This window comes from Elephas maximus, chromosome 7 (genome assembly GCF_024166365.1).
Source record: "Elephas maximus indicus isolate mEleMax1 chromosome 7, mEleMax1 primary haplotype, whole genome shotgun sequence".
NCBI lineage: Eukaryota > Metazoa > Chordata > Mammalia > Proboscidea > Elephantidae > Elephas > Elephas maximus.
Genome location: NC_064825.1, coordinates 61,575,017 through 61,597,823, shown reverse-complemented (window position 1 = coordinate 61,597,823; position 22,807 = coordinate 61,575,017). Strand labels below are relative to the sequence as shown.

General features: G+C 43.1%; 1 protein-coding gene across 5 annotated transcripts in view; it reads right to left on the bottom strand.

Annotated features, from left to right (window-relative positions):
• The window catches only part of SYT9 (synaptotagmin 9), a 207,140-nt gene extending 191,527 nt beyond the window's left edge, over positions 1 to 15,613 (bottom strand). For all 5 annotated transcript variants that reach the window (XR_007518199.1, XM_049890275.1, XM_049890274.1 and 2 more), the window contains exon 1: positions 15,258 to 15,613. Coding sequence is in view for 4 of the 5 variants with exons in the window: in XM_049890275.1 (XP_049746232.1) it covers positions 15,258 to 15,402 (145 nt within the window). In the remaining variant the exon portion in view is untranslated. The remainder of the gene's footprint in view (positions 1 to 15,257) is intronic.
• Between the last annotated feature and the right edge of the window lie 7,194 nt (positions 15,614 to 22,807).

Here is a 22,807-nt window from a genome sequence, read left to right as displayed (position 1 = left end):
GTTTGGATTTTCTATTCCTGGTTTGTGTTAGTTTAGGTAGGTAGTGTGTTTCTAGAAATTTGTCCATTTCCTCTAGCTTCTCAAATTTGTTAAGAGTACAACTTTTCATAGTATTCTGTTATAATTCCTTTTATCTTTGTTGGTCCTGTTGTGATATCACCCATCTCATTTCTTATTTGGGTTATTTGTTTCCTCTCCTGTTTTTCTTTTGTCAGTAGCCAATGGTTTGTCAGTCTTTTCAAAGAACCAACTTTTGATCTTGTTGATTCTTCCTGTTGTTTTTCTGTTCTCTATTTCATTTATTTCTGCTCTAATCTTTATTATTCCCCCCCTTTTTTTTTTTTTTTTTTTGGTGGCTGTGGGCTTCTTTTGCTGTTCTCTTTCTATTTGTTCCAGTTATAGGGCTAATGTTTTGATTTTGGCCCCTTCTTTTTTGATGTGTGTGCTTATTGCTATAAATTGACCTTTGAACACTGCCTGTGCTGTGTCCCTAAGCTGCTGGTATGTGTTTTTGTTCTCAGTTGAATCCAGGAATTTTTTATTCCCTCTTTGATTTCTTCTATTACCCAGATGTTTTTAAGCAAGATGTTACTCAGTTTCCATGTAATTTTTTTCCTTGACCTTCCTGTTATTGATTTCTACTTTTATGGCACTGTAATCAGAGAGAACGCTTTGTATTATTTCAGTGTTTTAGATTTTACTGACGGTTGCTTTGTGGCCTAAAATGTGGTCCATTTGGGAGAATGTTTCATGTGTGTTGGAAAAGAATGTATATTTATTTTGCTGCTGCTGGGTGAAGAGTTCCAAATATGTCTATGAGGTCAAGTTGGTGATATGGCCTTTAGATCTTCTATATCTTTGTTGATTTTCTTTCTAGATGTTCTTCCCATTACCCAGAGTGGTGTGTTGAAATCTCCAACTAGTACTGTGGAACTGTTTCTCTTTTCAGTCCTGTTAAGAGTTTGTTTTATGTATTTTGGAGCCTGTCATTGGGTGTGTAGATATTTATTAAGATTATGTCTTCTTGGTGAATTGTCCCTTTAACCATTATATAATGTCTTTCCTTGTCTTTTATGATGGATTTTGCTTTAAAGTGTATTTTATCTAAGATTAGTATTGCCATTCCTGCCCTTTTTCAGTTACTGTTTGCTTGATTAAAAAAAAAAAAAAAAACTTTTCCCATCTTTTGATTTTTAATATATTTATGTCTCTGTGTCTAACGTGTGTCTCTTGTAGACAGTATACTTATGGGTTGTGGTTTTTTTATCCATTGTGCCACTCTCTGTTTCTTTATAGGTGCATTTAAGTCATTTATGTTCAGTGTGATTATTTACAGGCATGAGTTTACTGCTGTCATATTGTCATGCTTTTTTCTGTGGTGCTGGTGTTTTCTTTGTTTCCTCTCACTTTCCTGTACTGAGTTTCTTTTGTTTGTGGATTTTATCTTATATTCTTTCATTATTATAGATTTTGCATTTACTGTGTCTTTATGTTTTTCTTCTTTTTTATTCTTGTGGTTAGGTTTGTGTACTTCCTTTGTGGTTACCTTGAAATTTACCCTTACCTTCTTGGTATCAAATGGACTTCTTCTCCATCTGAAAGTTCTATAGCTATACCATTTATTCCCTCTTTTATTGTTTTGATGTTGTCATCATTTACAGACTGATGTTTCGGTTTTTCTGTTTTAAGTCTTTTAGCTTTACTACTGAGAGTTCTTTACCTAGGTTGGTATCTGGCTGATGTTGTCCTGTGTCCTAGACTCTGCTGTTGTCTGATGTTGTTGGTTCTCTAACCAAAGGCCTCCCTTTAATATTTCTTGTAAGTTTGGTTTGGTTTTTAGGAATTTCCTTAATTTGTGTTTATCTGGGAATGTTCTAATTTCACCATTGTATTTGAGAGAGTTTTGCAGGATATATTATTCTTGGTTGGCAGTTTTGTTTTTTTTTTTTTTTTGTCTTTCATGGTTTTATATATGTCATACTATTGCCTTCTTGCCTGCATAGTTTCTGCTGAGCAATCAGAGCTTAATCTTACTGTTTCCCTTTGTAAAGGACTTTTTGTTTTTCTCGAGCTACTCTCAGGATTCTTCCTTTGTCTTTTGGTAAGTGTGATTATATGTCTTGGTGACTTTACTCTTGGGGTCAATCCTACATGAGGTTCATTGAGCTTCTTGGATGGTCAGATTTTCATCTTTCATGATATTTGGGGGGGTTTCTGCCAGCAAATCTTAAACAATCTTCTCTGTATTTTCCATTTTCTCCCCCTGTTCTGGAACTCTGATCACATGCAAATTTTTGCTCTTGATTGTATGCCACATAATTCTTAGGTTCTTCATTTTTCTTCATTCTTTTCTCCTATTTTTTTCTCAAAGTGGTGTTCATGGATTTGTCTTCAATCCTGCAGATTCTGTCTTCCATTATTTCAAATTTGCTTGTTAAGAACTTCTATTAAGTTGTCCATTTCTGGAATTTTGTCTATCTTTTGGATTTCTAGTTACTGTTTTTGTATGATTCCTCATTATTTATTTTGAAGTTTTATTCTTATTTTCCCAAATTCTTCTATTGCTTTGTCTGTGTTTTCTTTGATTTTGGCTGTTGTTCATTGGTTTTGTCTATGTGTTTCTCATGATTTTTTTTGTATTTTTCCTTGGTTTTCTCTGTGCTTTCCTTGAACTCCTTCCTAATGTGTCAGACAGCTTTAAATATCAGTCTTTTGAATTTCATATCAGGTAGTTCCACTGCCTTTTCTTTTATTGGAAGTTCATCTGATTATATTAGTCACTTGCTGGAGCTATCTTGTCTTGTTTTTTAATATGTTTTGATACTGTCTGCTGTCTCAGAGACATTAAAATGTTATTTTCTTTATTTACTGATTGTATGTTCATTTGCTTCATCCTATTTTCTTATATTGTTTTGATATGTCAGGGTGGGTGGGCCAGGCATGCTTTGCTGCTAGCTTGTCTGTGGGCATAATAGCTCTCACCACCTTGTCCGGGTCGGCAGGGCAGCAGCAGACAGGGTGAGCCCACTTTGCTGACCACCGGTTTGGCAAGGGTGGTTGAAGGCAGACTGAGCAGGTGTTGTCTGCCTCCTGATGTCGGTCCAGCAGTGTGGAAGCATTTGCAGCCCCTCGCCAGAGAGGCAGGGTGTCAGATGAGGAGTGGTATCAGTTTGCTTCCCACCATTCATCAGCTGGTGAAGTGGCACAGAAGTGGGGTGATGCGGGCCCTCTGCAGCAGCAGGCCTGAGTGCTGGGGATGCACTAGTTGCAGTGGCACGGTGGAGGCTTGTGGGAAGGGGGGGTTGCATATGAGGCTAATTGTGGGGAGAAAGAAAAGAAAAGAGGGAAAAAGAAAAAGTGAAGGGAGCAAGCAGGTGGGAGCAGGGCAAACCTGGGGGCCCACAGGAAGGGGGGACATGGTATATTGGGCTAGGTGAAAGGTAGAAAGAAAAAAGGATAAAATAAAGGACAGTATGGTGGGGAACAGCAGGTGGGAATGTGGCAGACCCAGGGCAGCAGCGGGCTGGTGTGCCACTGGGAATCTATCTGCAGCAGCACAGTGGGAGCCAGCAGGAAAGGGGGGAGGTGGCCTACAAGGCTAGGTGAGAAGAAGAAAGAAAAGTAAGAAAGGGAAAAAGAGAAAGAAAAAAATATTATGGCACAGCATGTGCCAGGGAGTGGAGGTGGGGAAGACCTGGGGTCCGGTGGGTAGGGAGGGGAGTGGCTTACATGGCTAGGTTGATGGGAGAAAGAAAATAAAGTGAGAAAAAATGACAGCATGGCAGGAGTCAGCAGGTGGGTGTGAGGCGGCCCCGCAGCAGCAGTGGGCTGGTGGCTCTCTAACCATGCAGCATGGTAGGCTCCAGAAGCAGGGAGTGAGGTGGCGTACAGGGCTAGGTGGGAACGAGAAAGGAAAGGAAGAAAGAGAAAAGAAAAAATAATAGTAAAATAAAATAAAAATGAATAAATAAATAAACTGCCAGTGTGGTGGGGGTCGGTGGGTGGGGGCGGTGCAGACACAAGGGCCAGTTGGAAGGGAGGGGAGGTAATGTATGGGGCTAGGTGGGAGTGAGAAAGATGAAAAAAAATAGTGGCACAGCGGGAGGCAGTGGGTGGGGGCAGGTTGGACTCAAGTCAGTGGTGGGCCAGTGGCTCTCTAGCCAAAGTTGCACAGCATGGTGCGGCGTGGCCCAGAGGGGAGGGGTGGAGGTGCCGTACAAGGCTAGGTGGGAGGGAAAAAGAAAAGGAAGAAAGAAAAAGCAAATAAAATTAAAAAATGGTGTGGCAAGAGATGGTGGGTGGGGGCATAGAAGACCCAGGGCAGCAGCAGGACAGTGGCCATTTAGATGCAGTGGTGCAACGTGGCCCGGCAGGGAGGGAGAAAGAAAAGAAAAAAGGGGAAAAAAGAAAACAAAAAAATGGCATGGCAAGAGACAGCAGGAGGGGACAAGGCAGACCCCAGGTGGCAGTAGGCAGGTGGCTCTACAGCTGAGGAAGCGTGGTGTGGCCCAGTGGGAAGGGGTGGTGGTAGCATATGGGGCTAAGTGGGAGGGAGAAAGGAAGGGAGGAAAGGGTAAAAAATGGTATGGTGGTAGCCAGCAGGTGGGGGCACACCCCTAGAATTTTAAAAGGTAGTCTAGTATATATGACTGCCATCAGACAATCTGAGTTCATTCACTATACAGTGCTCCTTCTATGAACTAATTCAACAGAATATTTACATTCTCACTAACACAAATTGTTAAGAAAAACACTAAGATTTTCAAAATATAAATTGGCATATGGTAGAGAATAAACATAGAAAATTCACATAAGAGGAAATACAAGAAAGATTAATATATTAAAAATTCAATCTTACCAACAAATACAGCAAACACAAATTGAAACAACCAGATGACCACTTAAAACGTATTAAAGTAGCAAAACCTTCTGCTCAAACTATACCATTTAATGCTACTGGAGGAGTCACTAGGCGGCTCAAACTGTTAAGCTCTCAACTGCTAAGCAAAAGGTTATCAGTTTGAATCCACCCAGAGGTGCCTTGGAAGAAAGGCCTGGAGGAGGTCTACTTCAGAAAGGTCACAGCCATAGAAAATTTTATGGGGGGTAGTTCCATTCTCACATATGGCATCGCCATAAGTCCAAATTTTTTTTTTTTTTTAATGCAACTGGATTTACTGTTGACATGTAGTAGAGCTAACTGGTACAGATCTAGTGGCAAGCAGTTTGAGCATGCTGTTGATAATTTGTCATTAAGAAATCTTCCCAAGAGGGGGTGAAGTACTATGTAGATATAATAATTTACAGTAATTTGTAGATATAATAATTTATGGTAATGAAAAAATTGTTGTTGTTGTTAGGTGCCATCGAGTCAGTTCCAACTCATAGAGACCCTATGCACCACAGGACAAAACACCGCCCAGTCCTGCACCATCCTCACAATCGTTATTATGCTTGAGCTCATTGTTGCAGCCACTGTGTTAATCCACCTCATTGAGGGTCTTCCTCTTTTCCGCTGACCCTGCACTTTGCCAAGCATGATGTCCCTCTCCAGGGGCTGATCCCTCCTAATAACATGTCCAAAGTATGTAAGATGCAGTCTCGCCATCCTTGCTTCCCAGGAGCATTCTGGCTGTACTTCTTCCAAGACAGATTTGTTCGTTCTTTTGGCAGTCCATGGTATCTTCAACACTCTTCACCAACACCACAATTCAAAGGCATCAATTCTTCTTTGGTCTTCCTTATTCATTGTTCAGCTTTCACATGCATATGATGCAATTGAAAATACCATGGCTTGGGTTAGGCACACCTTAGTCTTCAAGGTGACATCTTTACTTTTCAACTCTTTAAACAGGTCCTTTGCAGCAGATTTGCCCAATGCAATGCGTTGTTTAATTTCTTGACTGCTGCTTCCATGGCTGTTGATTGTGGATCCAAGTAAAATGAAATCCTTGACAACTTCAATCTTTTCTCTGTTTATCATGATGTTGCTCATTGGTCCACTTGTGAGGGTTTTTGTTTTCTTTATGTTGAGGTGCAATCCATACTGAAGGCTGTGCTCTTTGATCTTCATTAGTAAATGCTTCAAGTCCTTTTCACTTTCAGCAGACAAGGTTGTGTTATCTGCATAATGCAGGCTGTTAATAAGTCTTCCTCCAATCCTAATGTCCCATTCTTCTTCATATAGTCCAGCTTCTTGTGTTATTTGCTCAGCATACAGATTGAATAGGTATGGCGAAAGGATACAACCCTTACACACACTTTTCCTGACTTTAAACCAATCAGTATCCCCTTGTTCTGTCTGAACAACTGCCTCTTGATCTCTGTAAAGGTTCCTCATGAGAACAATTAAGTGTTCTGGAATTCCCATTATTTTCAATGTTATCCATAATTTGTTATGATCCACAGAGTCGAATGCTTTTGCATAGTCAATAAAACACAGGTAAACACCCTTCTGGTATTCTCTGTTTTCAGCCAGGATCCATCTAACAACAGCGATGATATCCCTGGTTCCACATCCTCTTGTGAATCCAGCCTGGATTTCTGGCAGTTCCTTGTTGATATACTACTGCAGCAGCCGTTTTTGAATGACCTTCAGCGAAATGTTGCTTGCATGTGATATTAATGATGTTGTATAATTTCCGCATTCAGTTGGATCACCTTTCTTGGGAATAGGCATAAATATGGATATATTCAGCCAGGAAGCTGTCTTCCATATTTCTTGGCACAGGCGAGTGAGCACCTCCAGCGCTGCATCCATTTGTTAAAACATCTCAATTGATATTCTGTCGGTTCCTGGAGCCTTGTTTTCACCAATGCCTTCAGTGTAGCTTGAACCTCTTCCTTCAGTACTATCAGTTCCTGATCATATCCTACCTCTTGCTTTCAGGACCTTCATTTGCTGATGTGGCATGACTCAAAATGACAAGAAATGGCTGCAAACATCCATTAATAATTGGAATCTGGAATGTACAAAGTATGAATCTAGGAAAACTGGAAACCGTCAAGAATGAGATGGAATGCATAAACATTGATATCCTAGGCATTAGCGAGCTGAAATGCACTGGTATTGGCCATTCTGAATCAGACAATCATATAGTCTACTATGCCAGGAATGACAACTTGAAGAGTAATGGTGCTGCATGAAAAAATTAGAAATGTTAAAAAAGAATGGTTAGGTAAAAAAGGTATACCCACTCATCACAATAACTGTATAATAATGACGGTTCATCATGGAAAATTATAATAATAATAGTAAAAGTAGTAAAAATAGCTAATATTTACTGATCATTTACCCTGTGCCAAGTACTACAGAAAGTACTGCATATGCGTTATAAGTGCCAGTATGGGACTGTCAGATTTAGCAGATAAAAGTTCAGGACACTCAGTTCAATTTCAATTTCAGATCAACAAGAGATAATCATTTAGTATAAGTATATCCCATTCAATATTATCCACTGTTTATCTGAAATTCAAACTGAACTTGGCATCTTGTATTTTATCTGAATACTAGTAATCCAGATACTAGTAACCCATTTTACTGATGAAGACACTAGGACACGGGGATTAAATAACTTGACCAGGGACATACTGCTAATAAATACTTATAAAAAACTAAGTTTACAAAAAAAGTAGAATAGAAAATTTTGTCCACAAATAGTTACAAACAGGAACACATGTGCATGCCCAAATGTGGGCAGGTGATTTTACTACCAACAACATCCATTTATTGAGCACTCACTCAGGGTTCTGTGCTGCAACAACCTTAACAACCTTGTATTACTATTTTAGAGATGAATAAAATGAGGAGTTACATATCTTCTCAAGATCACAAAGCTAGTAAAAGTGTAGGCTCAGATTCTAACTCCAAAGCTCTTGCTTATTCCACTATATCATGTCGATTTCCTGGGCAAGTTGTTTGTTTTTTCCTTTCAGGTAGGGTTTCATCAATGTTGATATAAAAGTTTTCATGTGATGAAATGCACGCAGAAGTACACATAAATATTTCAAGGAGAAATGCAAAACCTAGTCCTTGGGGTTTGCTTTAGTCCAAAGCCATTTCTAGAACCAACCCAATGAAACACTTGAAAGAAAGCGTTGTGATGCACATTCATGACTGCAAGGAAGATCAATTATCATAGTGAAAACTTCTTCACAACTCAAACTGTAATTGCATTCAGAATCACAGTTGCCATCATATCGACTCTGACGCATAGCAACCCCCTGTGTGTCAGAGGAGAACAGTGCTCCATAGGGTTTGTCAGTGATTTTTCAGAAGTAGACCCCCAGGCCTTTCCTCCAAAGCACCTCTGGGTGGACTTGAACTTCCGACCTTTCTGTTAGCAGCCAAGCACCAAGCAAGTTAACCCTCTGCCCCACTCAGGAACTGGAAAGACACATCCTATATACTTACTCTTTTAAAAATGAGACTGTTCTCCCACTTATGCTTCTTACTAAACTCCTCCCATTTCTCTATGCACTTTGGCATGCGAAAGCAGTGACATAAGCAGACACATGTACACCAGCTGATTGTGGTACTTTTCACAATAGCCAAAAGGTGGGAACAACCCAAGTGTCTGTCAACAGATGAATGGATAAACAAAATGTGGTATATACATACAATGGAATATTACTCCGCCATAGACAGAAATAAAGTCCCAACGCATTCAACAACATGGATGAAAACATACTGAGTGAAATAAGTCAATCACTAAAGGACAAATACTGTATTATTTCAGTAATATGAAATACTAGTGAAATAATAGGCAAATGTACAGAGATCAAAGTTTAATAGTGGTTACTGGGGGTGAGAGGGATGGGGAAAGGGGTAATCACTGCTTAGGCAGCATTGAGTTTTTGTTTATGGGGATGGAAAATCTGGCAATGGACATTGGTGATGATCATACAACAGGACTGATGTAACCAGTTTTACTGAATTGTACACCTGAAAAATGCTGAATTGGCAAGTATCGTGTTTTGTATATTTTTAAAATAATTTTTAAAAAGAAGTCAGTTAAGAAGTGATTGAGATTTCTTTAAGCCCAACATATGGGAAAGCACACACACACAAACTCAAAAGTGCCAGTACGCTTTCTCAGCCACGGCAATGCCTGTGCTCTATACATTATAGGAATTTTTAAGGTGATTTCTCTTTGGTGTCAGCTTAATTTTTCCTTGATAATTTAGCCCACATCAAAAGGTCTGTGCTTTTGATTATGTATTCTGAAAGAGCCAGCTGGCCATAGGGCTGCCTGTGATGCCTTTCCCACAACTTGCTTTTGTTTCTCCCTCTTGATAATTACCCTCAGGACTAAATCACTCACTTGTCCATGTAGAGGAATCCCACAGAGTTGAAAACACACTTGTTTAAATAAAATATTTATGAAGAAGTCCTTAAACATCACTTAAGTAAATATAAATTAGATCTTTACATATTGAGCCTTCAATATGCCACTCATTCTTTAGAAGACTCTCTATTCCCTAATTGCAATTAACATTAATTTTTAAAAAATTAATCCCACTGTGCATAATCACGCCCAATGTCTATTCACAAAAATTCAGCTCTTTAAGACTGGTTCTCTTGTAACTGTCTGTAAAAATTTGAATTAGGGCTAATAATTTAATTTCAATGATTATTTTGGAGATTTTCCTTAGAAACTATATTTAATTATTATTTTATGTGCACATCTAACAAGTAATTTCACTATAATTCAATGCAAGGTGACAATATGAAGGCTCCACATTCTACCCTTTTCATGAAATACTGCTTGGGCAAGATTTTCTCAATCTATTCTTTTTTTTTTTCCAAATTGGATGGACGAGTATGATGACACTTTTAAAGAGTCCTCAGATAAAAAGTTGGGGTAATACTGCTAAAATAAACTCAAGAACCAGGTCACAGGGATATTAACTATCCAAGAGAGTACAAGTCAAAGTCCCTGGCTTTTGATGCTGTCTTTCCTAATTTTGCAAGAAAGGAGAGCTGAGCTGAAAAGAGGGGGATGTGTGATTCACCTGATGGTCCTGAGAGTTCTCTCCACCTGGCTGCACATTTGTATCAACTGAGGAACTTTAAAAAATACTGATAACAGGCTCCACCCCTAGAAATTCTGATTTAACTAGTCCAGGGAAGAGCCCAGGCATAGGTAGTTTTTTGTTTATTTTTTATTTGTTTATTTGTTAGCACTCCCTAAGTGTTCCTAGTGTGCAATCAAGGTTGAAAACCATTGGCCTAGAAAAAGCTTTTCTTGATAGAGTAATGTCTGTCTGGAGACAGGAGTCACTAGTGATGAATCCTAAAGCTCTGTCTGCTTCACACTCTGACGTGGCAAATGTTTTCTAGGCCCTGGGTACAAACACTGAGGGCATGCAGAAAAAGTCTTCAGAAACACAAGGCTGGAATATCAGTGGAAAACCAGGATCCTGGATAATAGAATTCATGTCTAAAATATTGAGCTAAAGCCTTATAAAAACCAAACCGACTGCCATCAAGTCAATTCTGACTTAAATAGCGACCAACTGCCCCCATAGGGTTTCCAAAGCTGTAAATCTTTAAAGAAGCAGACTGTCCATTTTTCTCCCGTGGAGCAGCTGGTGGGGACCTCTGCCCTTTCGGTGAGCAGCTGAGTGCTTTAACCACTGCACTACCAGGGCTCCCTGAATCCTTATAACAACATAGAGTTTAACCTACATTTCTGGATTAAAACCATTATGCAAGTACAGAATAGAGAAAGTAGGTCTAAGAGTGGCTCTTATGAAAAAGACCTAGGAAATTTTCATTGACAGTAACTCCTAAGTTCTTAGGGTATGCGGTAAGGCTACCCAAGTAGTAACTTTGACTTAGACCCAACTCTTTTTTTCTTTAAGAGGAACCCATGGCCTTGGCCTAGTTTACCTCTCTGCCCTTATATATACCAATCTCTGGTACCATACGGAGGAAAAGACTTATGAGGAAAACACTAAAACATGCTTAAAACCTAGAAATCACATAATTCGACCCTTCTTTCTTTTCCAGATATGGAAAAAAAGGGTCTAGAAGTTTAAGGCAGCTATTTGCTAGTAGTCAAAGCTGTGCAATAGAGAAAAGGGAAGCTGTGTAACAGAGGAAAAGGGATGAGATCAATTTGACTGCAAAAGACACAATCGAGATTAATGAGTGAACTAGTGCAGAGGGTGTTTAATCCTATACAAGGAAAAACCTAACAACAAATATTGTTCTACAAGCAAATGGGACTTGTAAGGACAGACGGTGAAGTCGCCAGTCATAAATACAAGCATAGGCCTGTTGGTGATGTTAAACAAGACATTCATGCCTCAGGTCACTGGTGAACTACAAGAAAGCTTGGCGATCTAAGAGGAATTGCACACTTAATATGGACAAAAAAATTTAAAAAATACAACAGAAACCTCCCGATTTACCTCCCCACTCCAACCCTGCTCCTCTGGAAGTCTTCACCTACTCAGTAAATGGAGTCACTTAGATCAAATGCCTGGAATCATCCTTAACTCCTCTTCTCTCACCCTTCACACCCATTCCATCAACAAACCCTAGAGGCTGAACCTTCAAACTGTGTCCATAATCCGATTACTTCTCACCACCTCCATCACAACTACCATGGTCCAAACCACTATCCCCTCTGCCTGGATTACTAACAGCCTCCTAACAGATTTCTGTCTTCATCCTAAATATTCTACAGTCTTTTCTCAATCCAGCTGCCAGTGTTGTCACTTCTCTCCTCAGTACCTTCAAATGGTTTCTCACCTCATTCAGAGTAAAAACCAAAGTCCTTATAATGGCTTACAAGGCCCTTGACCATATTTCTTGCCACTTTCCGTCTCTCTCACTCTGCTCTAGCCACCCTTGAAGTCACTGTTCTTGAATCGCATGAAGGATGACCCTACCTTAGGACTTTTGCACTTGTTCTTCCCCTTGCCTTGAAGGATAGTCTCTGAGATCTACAAGATCTACAGGTTTATGTCCTATATCACTAATACATGAAAAAACAGAATGGCACCCAACAGAAGCATTCGAATTGCTCCCAAACTCAGCTTAAGTATCAGCACTTTACTTTCCACAAGTTGGTACAGATGATAGACCAGGTGAGGCATTCTAGTTACAACTGTGACTTGGCCTCATGTTTTAAAATCACAGTTTCATCAAGTCCTCTGTTAGTATCAAGTGAGAGAAAACTCAGTGCTGTACTCCCCAACCAGGGTGTTACAACTGTCTGGGCAAGCAATTACCCTTCTGATGGCTCAGGCCACTGGTCTGTGACCCAGCTTTACTCCACCCCAGAAAAAATTAACAAATATTCTAGATGCAGTGCCATTCTGATGTCCACAGGGGATTCCATCTGTTTTTCTTCTTTTAAAACCAAAGTTCCTCATTTGAGCTAGAGTAGGTGGCTATGGATGGACAATACCCTGAGAAGGCTGAAGCATGACATTCAAGTGAATTCATTTGGAGAAAGAGAAGTCACCCATCTTATAGAGACGACTCTCTCTAGGGACCTGTGTCCTAGGGCTGTTGTGCATCGTTGCTCAGGTTCACATGACACACTAAGAGGCATACCATTCACACAGTGCTGCACAGGGCAGTTACTACAGCAACTCAGGCTTTGGGTTCAGAGATTAAAGCCACAGCTGGCATGGACAACCAAAGAGCTTCAGAGAGATGGAGATAAATGCATCAGAGGTAAGAATTAATGTGGGCAAGGAGAGGAAGTAGGGAAATGAGAGATTTCACTCTGATCTGAAGTGCCCTACAGGAGAGAGAGCACTTTGCGTGCTGCCTCATTTGCTCTCACCTTACACTCAGAGTTCCCCTCCTCCATCACACCTCATGAGCAGGCTACTTCCTGACACCTACCAAAGAGCCAGAGGGGCATAAAACCAAAAACGCCAAACCCATTTGCTATCAAGTCAATTCTGACTCATGGCAACCCCATGCGTTACAGGGCAGAACTGCTCCATAGGGTTCTCTTGGCTGTAACCTTTTCAGAAGCGGATTGCCATACCTTACTTCTGTGGCACGGCTGGGTGGGTTCAAACCATCAACCTTTAGGTTAATAGCCAGGAGCAAAGCATTTGCGCCACCAGGGAACCTAAAGGGGTTTTATACGGCTACTTCAAGACCCCTGTGCCCTACTTTGGGAAAGCAGAGCAATGCTTTCAAGAAGCAAGGCAATCTCTTATCCAAAGATATTTCTTAGCAAAGAAATGAGATTTGTCTCTTGTAAGGAATCTCCTCTGTGACTCTTCCTCAAGACCTATCCAGTGCAGAGTCTGAGGAGAACCTGAGAACAAATAATCCAGGTTCTGGACTAAAAGCAGCAGAGGCAGAAAATGTAGAGTGTTAAACATGTGATTTAGAGGTAGGCTTCATTCACCTTCTCTTGTAAAGCCAATGTTTATGTGGGATAATGGTGTGAACTCACCACGCAGTCACAGGCAAGGAAGTAGAACATTTTAAGGCTAAAACTTGATTTGGGTGGCGGGGGGGGGGGGAACCAAACCCAGTGCCCTCAGTCTATTCTGACTCATAGCGACCCGATAGGACAGAGTAGAACTGCCCCATAGAGTTTCCAAGGAGTGCCTGGCAGATTCAAACTGCCAACCCTTTGGTTAGCAGCCGTAGCACTTAACCACTATGCCACCAGGGTTTCCTGATCTGGGTGAAGCATGTCAAATAATTTCGTTTCTGCTGCTTTAGGATGTAACTTTCCCCGCTGAGGACATAATCTTGGGATGTCAGTTCATGAGATAAGGCACTCTCATTCATATTTGTGGTCTATGCAGTACATTGCAACCAGCAACGAGCCACACACAGACGGGACAGTAAACCTCCAGGGAAATTATTGAGGATCAACAGTATTTCTCAACTTATTTCTCCACTTTGAAGTAACACCTTAGTGATCATCTGATAAGCTTAATTAATAGAACCACCAGCAAAGGAGAAAAAAAACAAAGGCCCTTGAGTAGGTAAAATCTGATATAAACTTTTAATAGATGACTTCCCTTCACCCCCGCCCAAATCCATTTTGAGTACACTATCAAAAAAAAATTTTTTTTTTTTTTTTTTTTATCAAGGACATGCTATTTAAGTCAGGCCCAGTGTGAATCTCTTTACGAATCGAATAGTTCTCTAATTTATCCTTTGGGTAAATGGATTTTTCTATAGTGGATTTGCTTAAAATGAGGTAAACTCATAGAGGATCATTTTCACAGCAATAGCTCATTTTCAATACTTATACAGAGGATTATCCGGGGAAAGGTCATTTTTCTCACCCCATCCTTAACAATGCAACCACAATGCTTTTTTGTTCTAAGTATTTTCGCTGGGAGAACATTCGAGAAAATTATTTCTCCAGATGAGAAGCATCTCAAGACAACATTTAGAAGGAATGTGTCTTCCAGTAACCAGTAGTGGATGGGACGACGCGGGAGGCCCAGGGCCCCTGAGGAAAACAAATGGCTCCACTAAACTCCCTCCTCCAACCTTAATTGGTCAAATGCCAAAATAAATGAACTTTTCAAACTTAGGAGCTTCACAAGTTTCACTAGCGATAAACGCAGGTGCACAAGCCATACCCTGCGAGGCCACCCACTCTGATGTGCCTGGCGGCGACACCTTACTGAGCTAAGCGCTCAGGCCCAGGCCGCCTCCGCGCCGGGCGACCCGCGGGGAACGGTTCAGGCCCGGGTGCCCACGACCCAGCGCTCCCTGTTCCCGACCCAACGCCGGCTCCTGCCCCGCCCTTCTCACCTCAGACCGAGGAAAGGAACTGGGAGCTCCGGAGCGAGGATGATTAGCGCCCACTGGGACCCAGACGCAGCCGGCGCTGTCCCCAACACCCAACTTCCCAGAGTTTCTTCCGGCCTCGTTCCCCTTCCCACGCCTCAGGAGGCCACCGCGGCCTCCCCTCGCCCGGAGCTTACAGCCCGGGAAGTGGAGGGCGAGGCTCGGGAGCCGCCCCCAGGAGCCAGGGCGATAGGAGCGCAGGTGGCGGGCGTGGTCCCTCCAACCTTGCCCCCAGCCCACCAGGTCGGCCTCCGCGCAGCACCCTCCTCCGCCGGAGTCCCCGACCGGTTCCAGCATCAGGCCACGATGCGCTAGACCCCGATCCTCGCCCCTGGCTCGGCAGCCGCAGCCCCCCAATCCCAGCTCGCGTCGCTCTTCTGTCTGAGGCCCTGGCGCGGCCCCACTCTCAGCCCCGGGCCCGCCGGTCGCGCCCAGCGGCGGCGGCGGCGGCACTCACCTGGGTCGCGGAGCCGGGGTCTGGAGCGGTCCCGCAGGTGGTATATAAAATCCTGGCAGCTGTCGTGCTCCAGGGCCCCCCGGGCACAGAGCTCGGCCAGCAGCTGCAGCGCCTGGTGACAGAGCGCGTCCCTGGCCCCGGGCATCGCCCCCCCGCATCCTCGGACCGCGCCGGGCTGGCGGGCGCGGGAGACAGCCCTCCGCCTGCCAGCTCAGAGCCGCCGCCTCCGGGCTGTCCGCGCGCGGCGCCAGGGATCCGCCGAGAAGCGGCCCGAGCCCGAGCCTCAGCCCCAGCCGGCCCGGTCTCCCACCGGTTGCATGCAGCTCTTCGCCAGCCGGTCGGTCGGGCTTTCTCTCCCTCCCGCCCGGCCCCTCGGTGTCTCCCCCCGCCCGGAGGAGAGGCGGCGCCGCACGCCCTGTGAGCCTCTCTCCTCGCGCTCCGCCCGCCACTCGCGGCCGCTGGGGGGCGGGACCGGGTCAGGGGGTTGCGCGGCGGGGTAGGATCCCCGCGACTCCTACTTAGGCGCCAGCGGAAGGTACCCCGTTCCCGCCTCCTCCTGACGGGGCGCGGGACGCGGCTTCGGACCTCGCGCTCCTCGAGAGCAGCCACGCCTAGGCTAGGAGGCTGTGAGCGGGCGGTCGCTCCGGACGGAAGCTCCCCGCTCTCGCCCTGATGCAAACCAAGCGCCCCCTCCAATCTTCACCGCGTCGCCTGTGTCTAGAGCGCATTCTTGGGCGTGTGGCGCGAAGGGCTCAGACTGGACCGCACCCGCCAAATCCGGAGAACCGAGTCCTGGCTTCGAACTTGGAAAACGCCGCCTGGACATACTGATTGGGCCTAAGGGTGCTGGACGCCCAATGCGGGATTTGGGGCCAAAATTCATCAACAAAGGAAGAATTCCCCAAGCTCAGGACTACCTTGGTGATTTGAGAAGGTGGAGGCTCCCAGAGCAGAACTAAGGTCAAATAAATGTTTCCTGGAAAAGGCTTGCCTGGAGCTTCGTAGGTCCCGCACCCACCAAGGAGGAGTATTGCAGAACCTTCAAAAGGGACCTCAGGGCACCTCTCATCCACCCACCTCTTCAGCTTTTCAGGCAGTAAGCCCAGAAATAACCACCGAGTATTGAGCTCTTTTTTTCTGTGTGCCGGGCACTGTGCCACAAGCCTTTTAGATATATAATCTCATTTAATTCCCTCAATTGCCCAACAAGGTCTGTATAAGTATTCTCCCCATTTTACCAGTGAGCAGCAGCTTCAGAAAGGTCCTTGCCCATGTTCATGCATGAAGGAAAGGGTTAACCTTTTTTTGCTTTTACAAAATACTAATGTCCAGGCCCCACTCTTGAACAATTAGAGTAGAATATTTACAACTAGCACTCTAAATCATAAGGTTGTGCTGTTGCTAGGGACATCTTATAGCACATCAGATTGGGCAGGAAGGCAGTTCAGGATATCAGAGAAGTTCATCCATCAGGGAAGCTTTGAAATCCAGCTGTGAATGGTGCTAGGGCCTCAAGGAGCTTATTTTAGAATATCAGAGAAAATGCAGAGTTGTGGCCCAAGTGGTTAAGTGCTTGACTACTAACTGAAAGGTTGTAGTCAAACCCACCCAGAGGTGCTTTGAAAGAAAGAAGGGAAGGCCTGGGGATCTGCTTCTGAAAGGTCACAGCTTTGAAAACCCTACAGAGCACGGTTCTACTCTGGCACACATGGGGTTGCCATGAGTTGGCAACAGGTTTGGAATGGTAAAGATAACTCCAGAGAGTTGTGAGAAGACAGACTATCTGCCCTAGGAGAATCAGGAAAGAAATGAGCTGAGAGGGAGCCTAGGGAGGAGGTGCAGTAGAAGCTGGTCCTTGGAAGGAGGGATCACTTAGAGAAGTAGGGAAAGACTATGCGACAGTGGACATAACGGCATTCGAGAGTGTGATGCCAAGGCTGGCATAGTGATGGTGGGGAGGAGGGTGTGTTGGAGAAATATAACATAGATGCCACTATGGATGTCTGAGAAGGACTGAAGGCAGTGAGTTCAGTTAAGAAATTAGTTGTATAACCCAGCCAAGACATGATAAGCGGCTAGACCAAGCCAAGGGCACTGGTTGATGGACAAGAATATTCAGATTTGAAAAGCGTTGCAATAACTAATTAACAGGACTGCGACCAATATAATGAGGGAAAATGAAAGAGATGGAAATTTTAGGAACCTACCTGGGTCATTATGTGATGAGATTCAGATAGCATTTAGAAATGCAAGCCTAGGGTTTAGGAGAAAGGGGGAGGCTGGTGCTTATCAATGGAATGGCAGAAGTTGAGCTGCCTCACTGGATGGATTCCTCCAAGAAAGAATGGCTGGCTGAATGGGAAAGAACTTTGGCATTTAAAAAGTGGCTTAACAAGGAGGAAACCCTGGTGGCGTAATGGTCAAGTGACACGGTTGCTAACCAAAAAGTTCGGCAGTTCAAATCCACCAGGCATTCCTTGGTAACTCTACAGAGCAGTTCTACTCTGTCCTAAAGGGTTGCTATGGGTCGGAATCGACTTGACAGGAATGGGTTTTAAGAGGTTATAACAAGGAGGAGCTGGCAAAAGAGATTGAAAAGTAGCAGAAAAGAAGAAAAACTGGACAGAGGAGAGTCATGGGGGTCAAGGGAGGAGGAGCGTTTGACAGACAGTGATCATCACCATCAACTGCCAGCAGAGTTTAAAAAGAAAAAAAAAAAGACAAGTGCCCTTTGGATGCAGGCAGTAAAACATTCATGACTGAATACTTACTGTGCAAGCTTGCATAGCTGGACAATGAATAAAGAAGACCAAAGAAGAATTGACGCCTTCAAATTGTGGAGTTAAAAAAAAAAAAAAAAAGAATTGTGGAGTTAGCGAAAAATATTGAATGGACTGCCAAAAGAATGAACAAATCTGTCTTGGAAGAAGTACAACCAGAATGCTTCTTGGAAGCAAGGATGGTTTAAGACTGCATCTCACATACTTTGGATATGTTATCAGGAGGGATCGGTCCCCGAAGAGGGACATGATGCTTGGTAGAGTAGAGGGTCAGCGAAAAAGAAGACCCTCAATGAGACAGATTGACACAGTGGCTGCAAAAATGGGCTCAAGTATAACAATGATTGTGAGGATGGTGCAGAACTGGGTAGTGTTTCAGAACTGACTTGACAGCACCTGACAACAACAACAACCTTGTGTAAGCTACTTAACATTTCTGTGCCTAAGATTTCTCTGATAATCCTAACGTGTATCACTGGGTTGTTATAAAGATTAAATCTGTGAGCTGCATCCTTTCCTGTTTGGAGTGAATTTTTCTTGAGAGATGAAATGAAAGCAAATTGGGAATTGAGTATCTCCACTTCTCCCACCATGTTTCTGTTAGCACTGTACCATCATCACCCAAGTAGCAGGTTGTTCTGATGTATTCAAAAGACGTATTCCTTCTTTCCAGGCTGTATGGGCTCATTCCCAGTTTTATGATTGTCAATTACAAAGTCATAATTCAAACTTCTTTGACTTTAAAGAAAATAGAGAGTTATTAAGTTTAGCATTTAAAAGATACACCATAAAAGGAAATATTGAAGGGAACAGAAGGCAATGTTCCGGGTCAGAGGGCCTGGCCTCCTTCCTGGCACTCTTTGCTGTCACCTCCTAGTAGACACTCATGGTTCCACATTTGTTCATCTTTCCAGAATGAGGCCAGAAGAAAGAGCAGAGGTCAGATTTCTGCTAGCTGAGAAAAACCTTCACTTCAGCACCCTCCACCACCAGGTGACTTTTTTTAAATAGCTGGAGCTGCCCTGCAAAATGGCTGATTCCTCTCACCCTTGATAGGTCTGAGCAACTGTCCCAGTCACTGTGAATGCTCAAAAGAAGAGGATGATGAAGCCCAAAACTGGCCAGACTGTGTCACAAGCTGTTGTGAAATATCCAACTAGCTAATGAGGTGCCAGAAGAAAAGATTCCAAATAACCCACACTTTTATTTATCCACAGCAAGCCTCCCTCCATCCAGAGTGCTGAAATCGCATCTTGTTATTGTTGCTAGTTGCTGTCAGGTCAACTCCTGCTCGTGGCAACCCCATGTGTACAGAGTAGAACCGCTCCACGGGGTTTCCAAGGCCTCACTACTATAGGAATTTATGGATTCTTGCAATTTGAAACATCTTTCCTGGATGCATGTGGATGTAGCAAATAGGCTATTTTTTCTTTTGAACCATTTCATTCCCTGTGGGAGGATATTCGTTTCCAAGATTCTGACTCATAGCAACCCTATAGGACAGAGTAAAACTGCCCTATAAGGTTTCCAAGGAACACCTGATGGATTCAAACTGCCAACCTTTTGGTTAGCAACTGTAGCTCTTAACCACTACACCACCAGGGTTTTCAAGGAGAGTTAAAATCCTTCATCAGGGCACCAGGTTGAGGGCTTATTTTGCATTTCTTGAAGGGTCTTTTGAGTTTGTAGCCCTTCTGGTAGAGTGCGGTGTGTTGAGAGGAAGGGAAACTCATCAAGGTCAGATAATGAAGGTTTTATGCAAAATCTGAACTTTAATGAACTGTAGATGGCTGCCTGACTTTGAGGGCTGAATTAGAAGAAGTGCACCTTCTAAACTATAACCTTAACCGCCATTGATTAAAACAAAAAGACATACCTTAATATTCTTTTATATCTAAAAAAAATATTTTATATCATTTATCCTATTTGAAATGGTCCTATTTAAAGAAGCATATTATTTGTAAACCTTTAAGGATATTAAAAAAAAAAAAAGGATATTACTCAAATAAAATAGCAAGAAATGGCCTCATTCACTTTTTGTTTTAAAATGTTTGGAATGTTAAAAGATATATTCGAAGATTTTTTTGTGAGTTTTTGTTGTTTTGTTTTAGGCTTAGACATTTACAAGGAAAATGTCTTACATATATTGTTCAAAAAAGAAATAGTAGACAGGTGATTAAATTTTTTTCTCAGTTATGTTTCTATCTTCAGTCCCATTGGTTTTTAGGCTCAATTGGGGGGTAAAATTCTCTTAAAGTAAATCTGATATATGAAACTTCATAGTTAAAATGCAAAAAATGGGTTGTGATCTTCAAACGAAGGCATCCCAGTTGGAGATGGATGAGTATGGAGAGAAATTTGGAGTAGGGAGGCTGGAGAACAACTACCTGAAACCATCTCTCGGTCTCTGAGAACCATCCTGGTTTTCTTCTTGTCTTACAGACTATTCTCTTTCATTCCCTTTCACTAATGGAGTGCCTCAGAGCTTGGTTCTCAGACTTCTACCCTTCTTATGCTATACTTTTCCCAAAGGGATTTCATCCAGTCCCATGGTTTTAAATTCCCTTTATTTGCTGATAACTCTCAAGTTTATATCACCATCCGTGATTTCAATTTTAGCTCCAAACTCATATGTTAAACTGCCTATTTGGCAATTACTTGAAGGTTTAACCTCACTGTTACCTCAACCTGCTTCTTCTCCAACTTTCCTCATTTCAGTAAATTATTCATGCAATTGCATATGTGTAAACCAATGCACTCTTTCCTTTTGTACCTTTTTCTTTCCTCCCCTCCCAGTTCAATTCACCAACAAATCCATTTGCGTCTAGATGTTTGATATATCCCCAATCTGTTTCCTTCTCTCTATCTCCACTGCCATCACCGTAATACAAACCACCATCGTCCTCTGCCTGGACCCTGTAATAACTTCCTATAGCAAACTGTATTGGTTGCTCACCCAGCATTCATTAATCTCCCAGAAGAGTCCCAATAGTTTTCAAGTAGCCACCTTCTTCCACATGGCCATGTGCTTTAAGGGAGGCTGGCTCCATCCCCAGCTCCAGGAGTTGGAATCTAATTAGTTCAAGGCAATTGTGGTCGTATCATTTCCCCTGCCGGTGATTGGTGTAGGAACAAGAAACTGACCAAATTGTGACCAGTGAGACATGAGGGAAAGTCTATGGAAGGCTCCTAAGTAAGGTTCCTCTCTTTTAAAAGGGACCCAAAGAATACAGTCTCCTACTTTTGGACACTGTCATGTCTAATCTTATGCCTAGAAGTGCCACAAACAAACTGCGGCCATCGATAGAGGCTGGAACAAACACACCGGAAGTGCAGAGCCTTAAGAGCTCCAGCGAAGTGGAGCCAGAGCTTCAATACCATGCCTCTGGAGCCTCCTTCCTCTGGACTTCTTGCTGTGAGAAGGAACGCATGTCTATATTATTTAAGCCACTTTGAGGTAGTGTTTTCTGTTACTTGCTTTCAAAGGTTTTTGTGTCAATCTGAGTTACCAGTTACCAACAATAGAACCCACTAACCAGTGGGTTCACAATATGTATGAAAGAATCCCTGGAGTGAATCAAGCGTGGAGGCCAGGAAGCCAAGAACAATATCCATATTACATCAGCAGACAGCTCCAGTGGAGACTTTGCCACCTCCACCACTGCTGGGTGCAGGTACAGCAGTTCACACTGAGAGAGGGTGAGCATGGAATTCACCACTAGCTACTTTACATCTGCCTCCACTGAAAGCTGAATCCTCCTCCACCACCGCCACCAGAATCAGCTCTCTGAAACACCCCCTTCTTCTTCCGAATTGAAGACTAATTAAGAAGTGTTAGATTGGCAAAGCTCAGGTCACTTGCCTCTGCCCTAGCTGCAAGGGAGGCTGGTATAAAGAGTTTCTGGCTTCTACCTCATTGTATCAGGGCTCAGAAAGGGGGGTTATCAGTCATCTTTTGTTTTGTAACAAATTACCTCAAAAATTAGCAATTGAAAACAAAAAACATTTATTGTTTCATAGTTACAGAGGATCAGGAATCTGGGAGTAGCTTAGCTGCATGATTCTGGCTCAAGATCGCCGTTAAGTTGTTGACCAGGGCTGCATCATCTGAAGATTTTCTGGAGCTGGAGAACCTGCTTACGGAAATCTTACTTCTGGCTGTTGGCGGAAGTCTCAGTTCATCACCAGGTGGGCCTCTCCACAGGGCTGCCTGGGTAGTCTCAAGACACGGCAGCTGCTTTCCTCCAGAGTGACTGATCCAAGACAGATAGAGCCCAAGATGTAAGTCAGTCCTTTATAACCTAATCTTAAAATGGTATATCATCACTTCTGTTGTATTCTATCAGTCACACAAACTAAACCCTAGTACAATGTGGGAGGGGACTACACAAGGGTGCGAATACCAGGATGTGAGGATCACAAGAGGCCATCTTAGAGGCTGGCTATCACAGTGGGAAATTCTCCAAACACAGGAAGAGTGTTTAAAAGGAGGTCGATGCCCAGAAACCATGAGAAATGTTTATTAGAGCAGTGTTTTCCAATATTTTCGCATCATTGCAGTTGTGGAAAATGATGTCATTTATTCAGCACACTTAGGTTAAAGGATGAGTCTGTAGTTAGACCGATCCTGAAGCTTTGGCCAACCCAGGCTCCTCCTGGTTGCACCAAGGACTGAAGGGCCCAATCTGTACATAAATAATCTGTTTATGTGCTAAAATATCCTAACTGATGCACTTTCTAAGTGGTCCTCCTGTTTCCAGTCTTGACTCC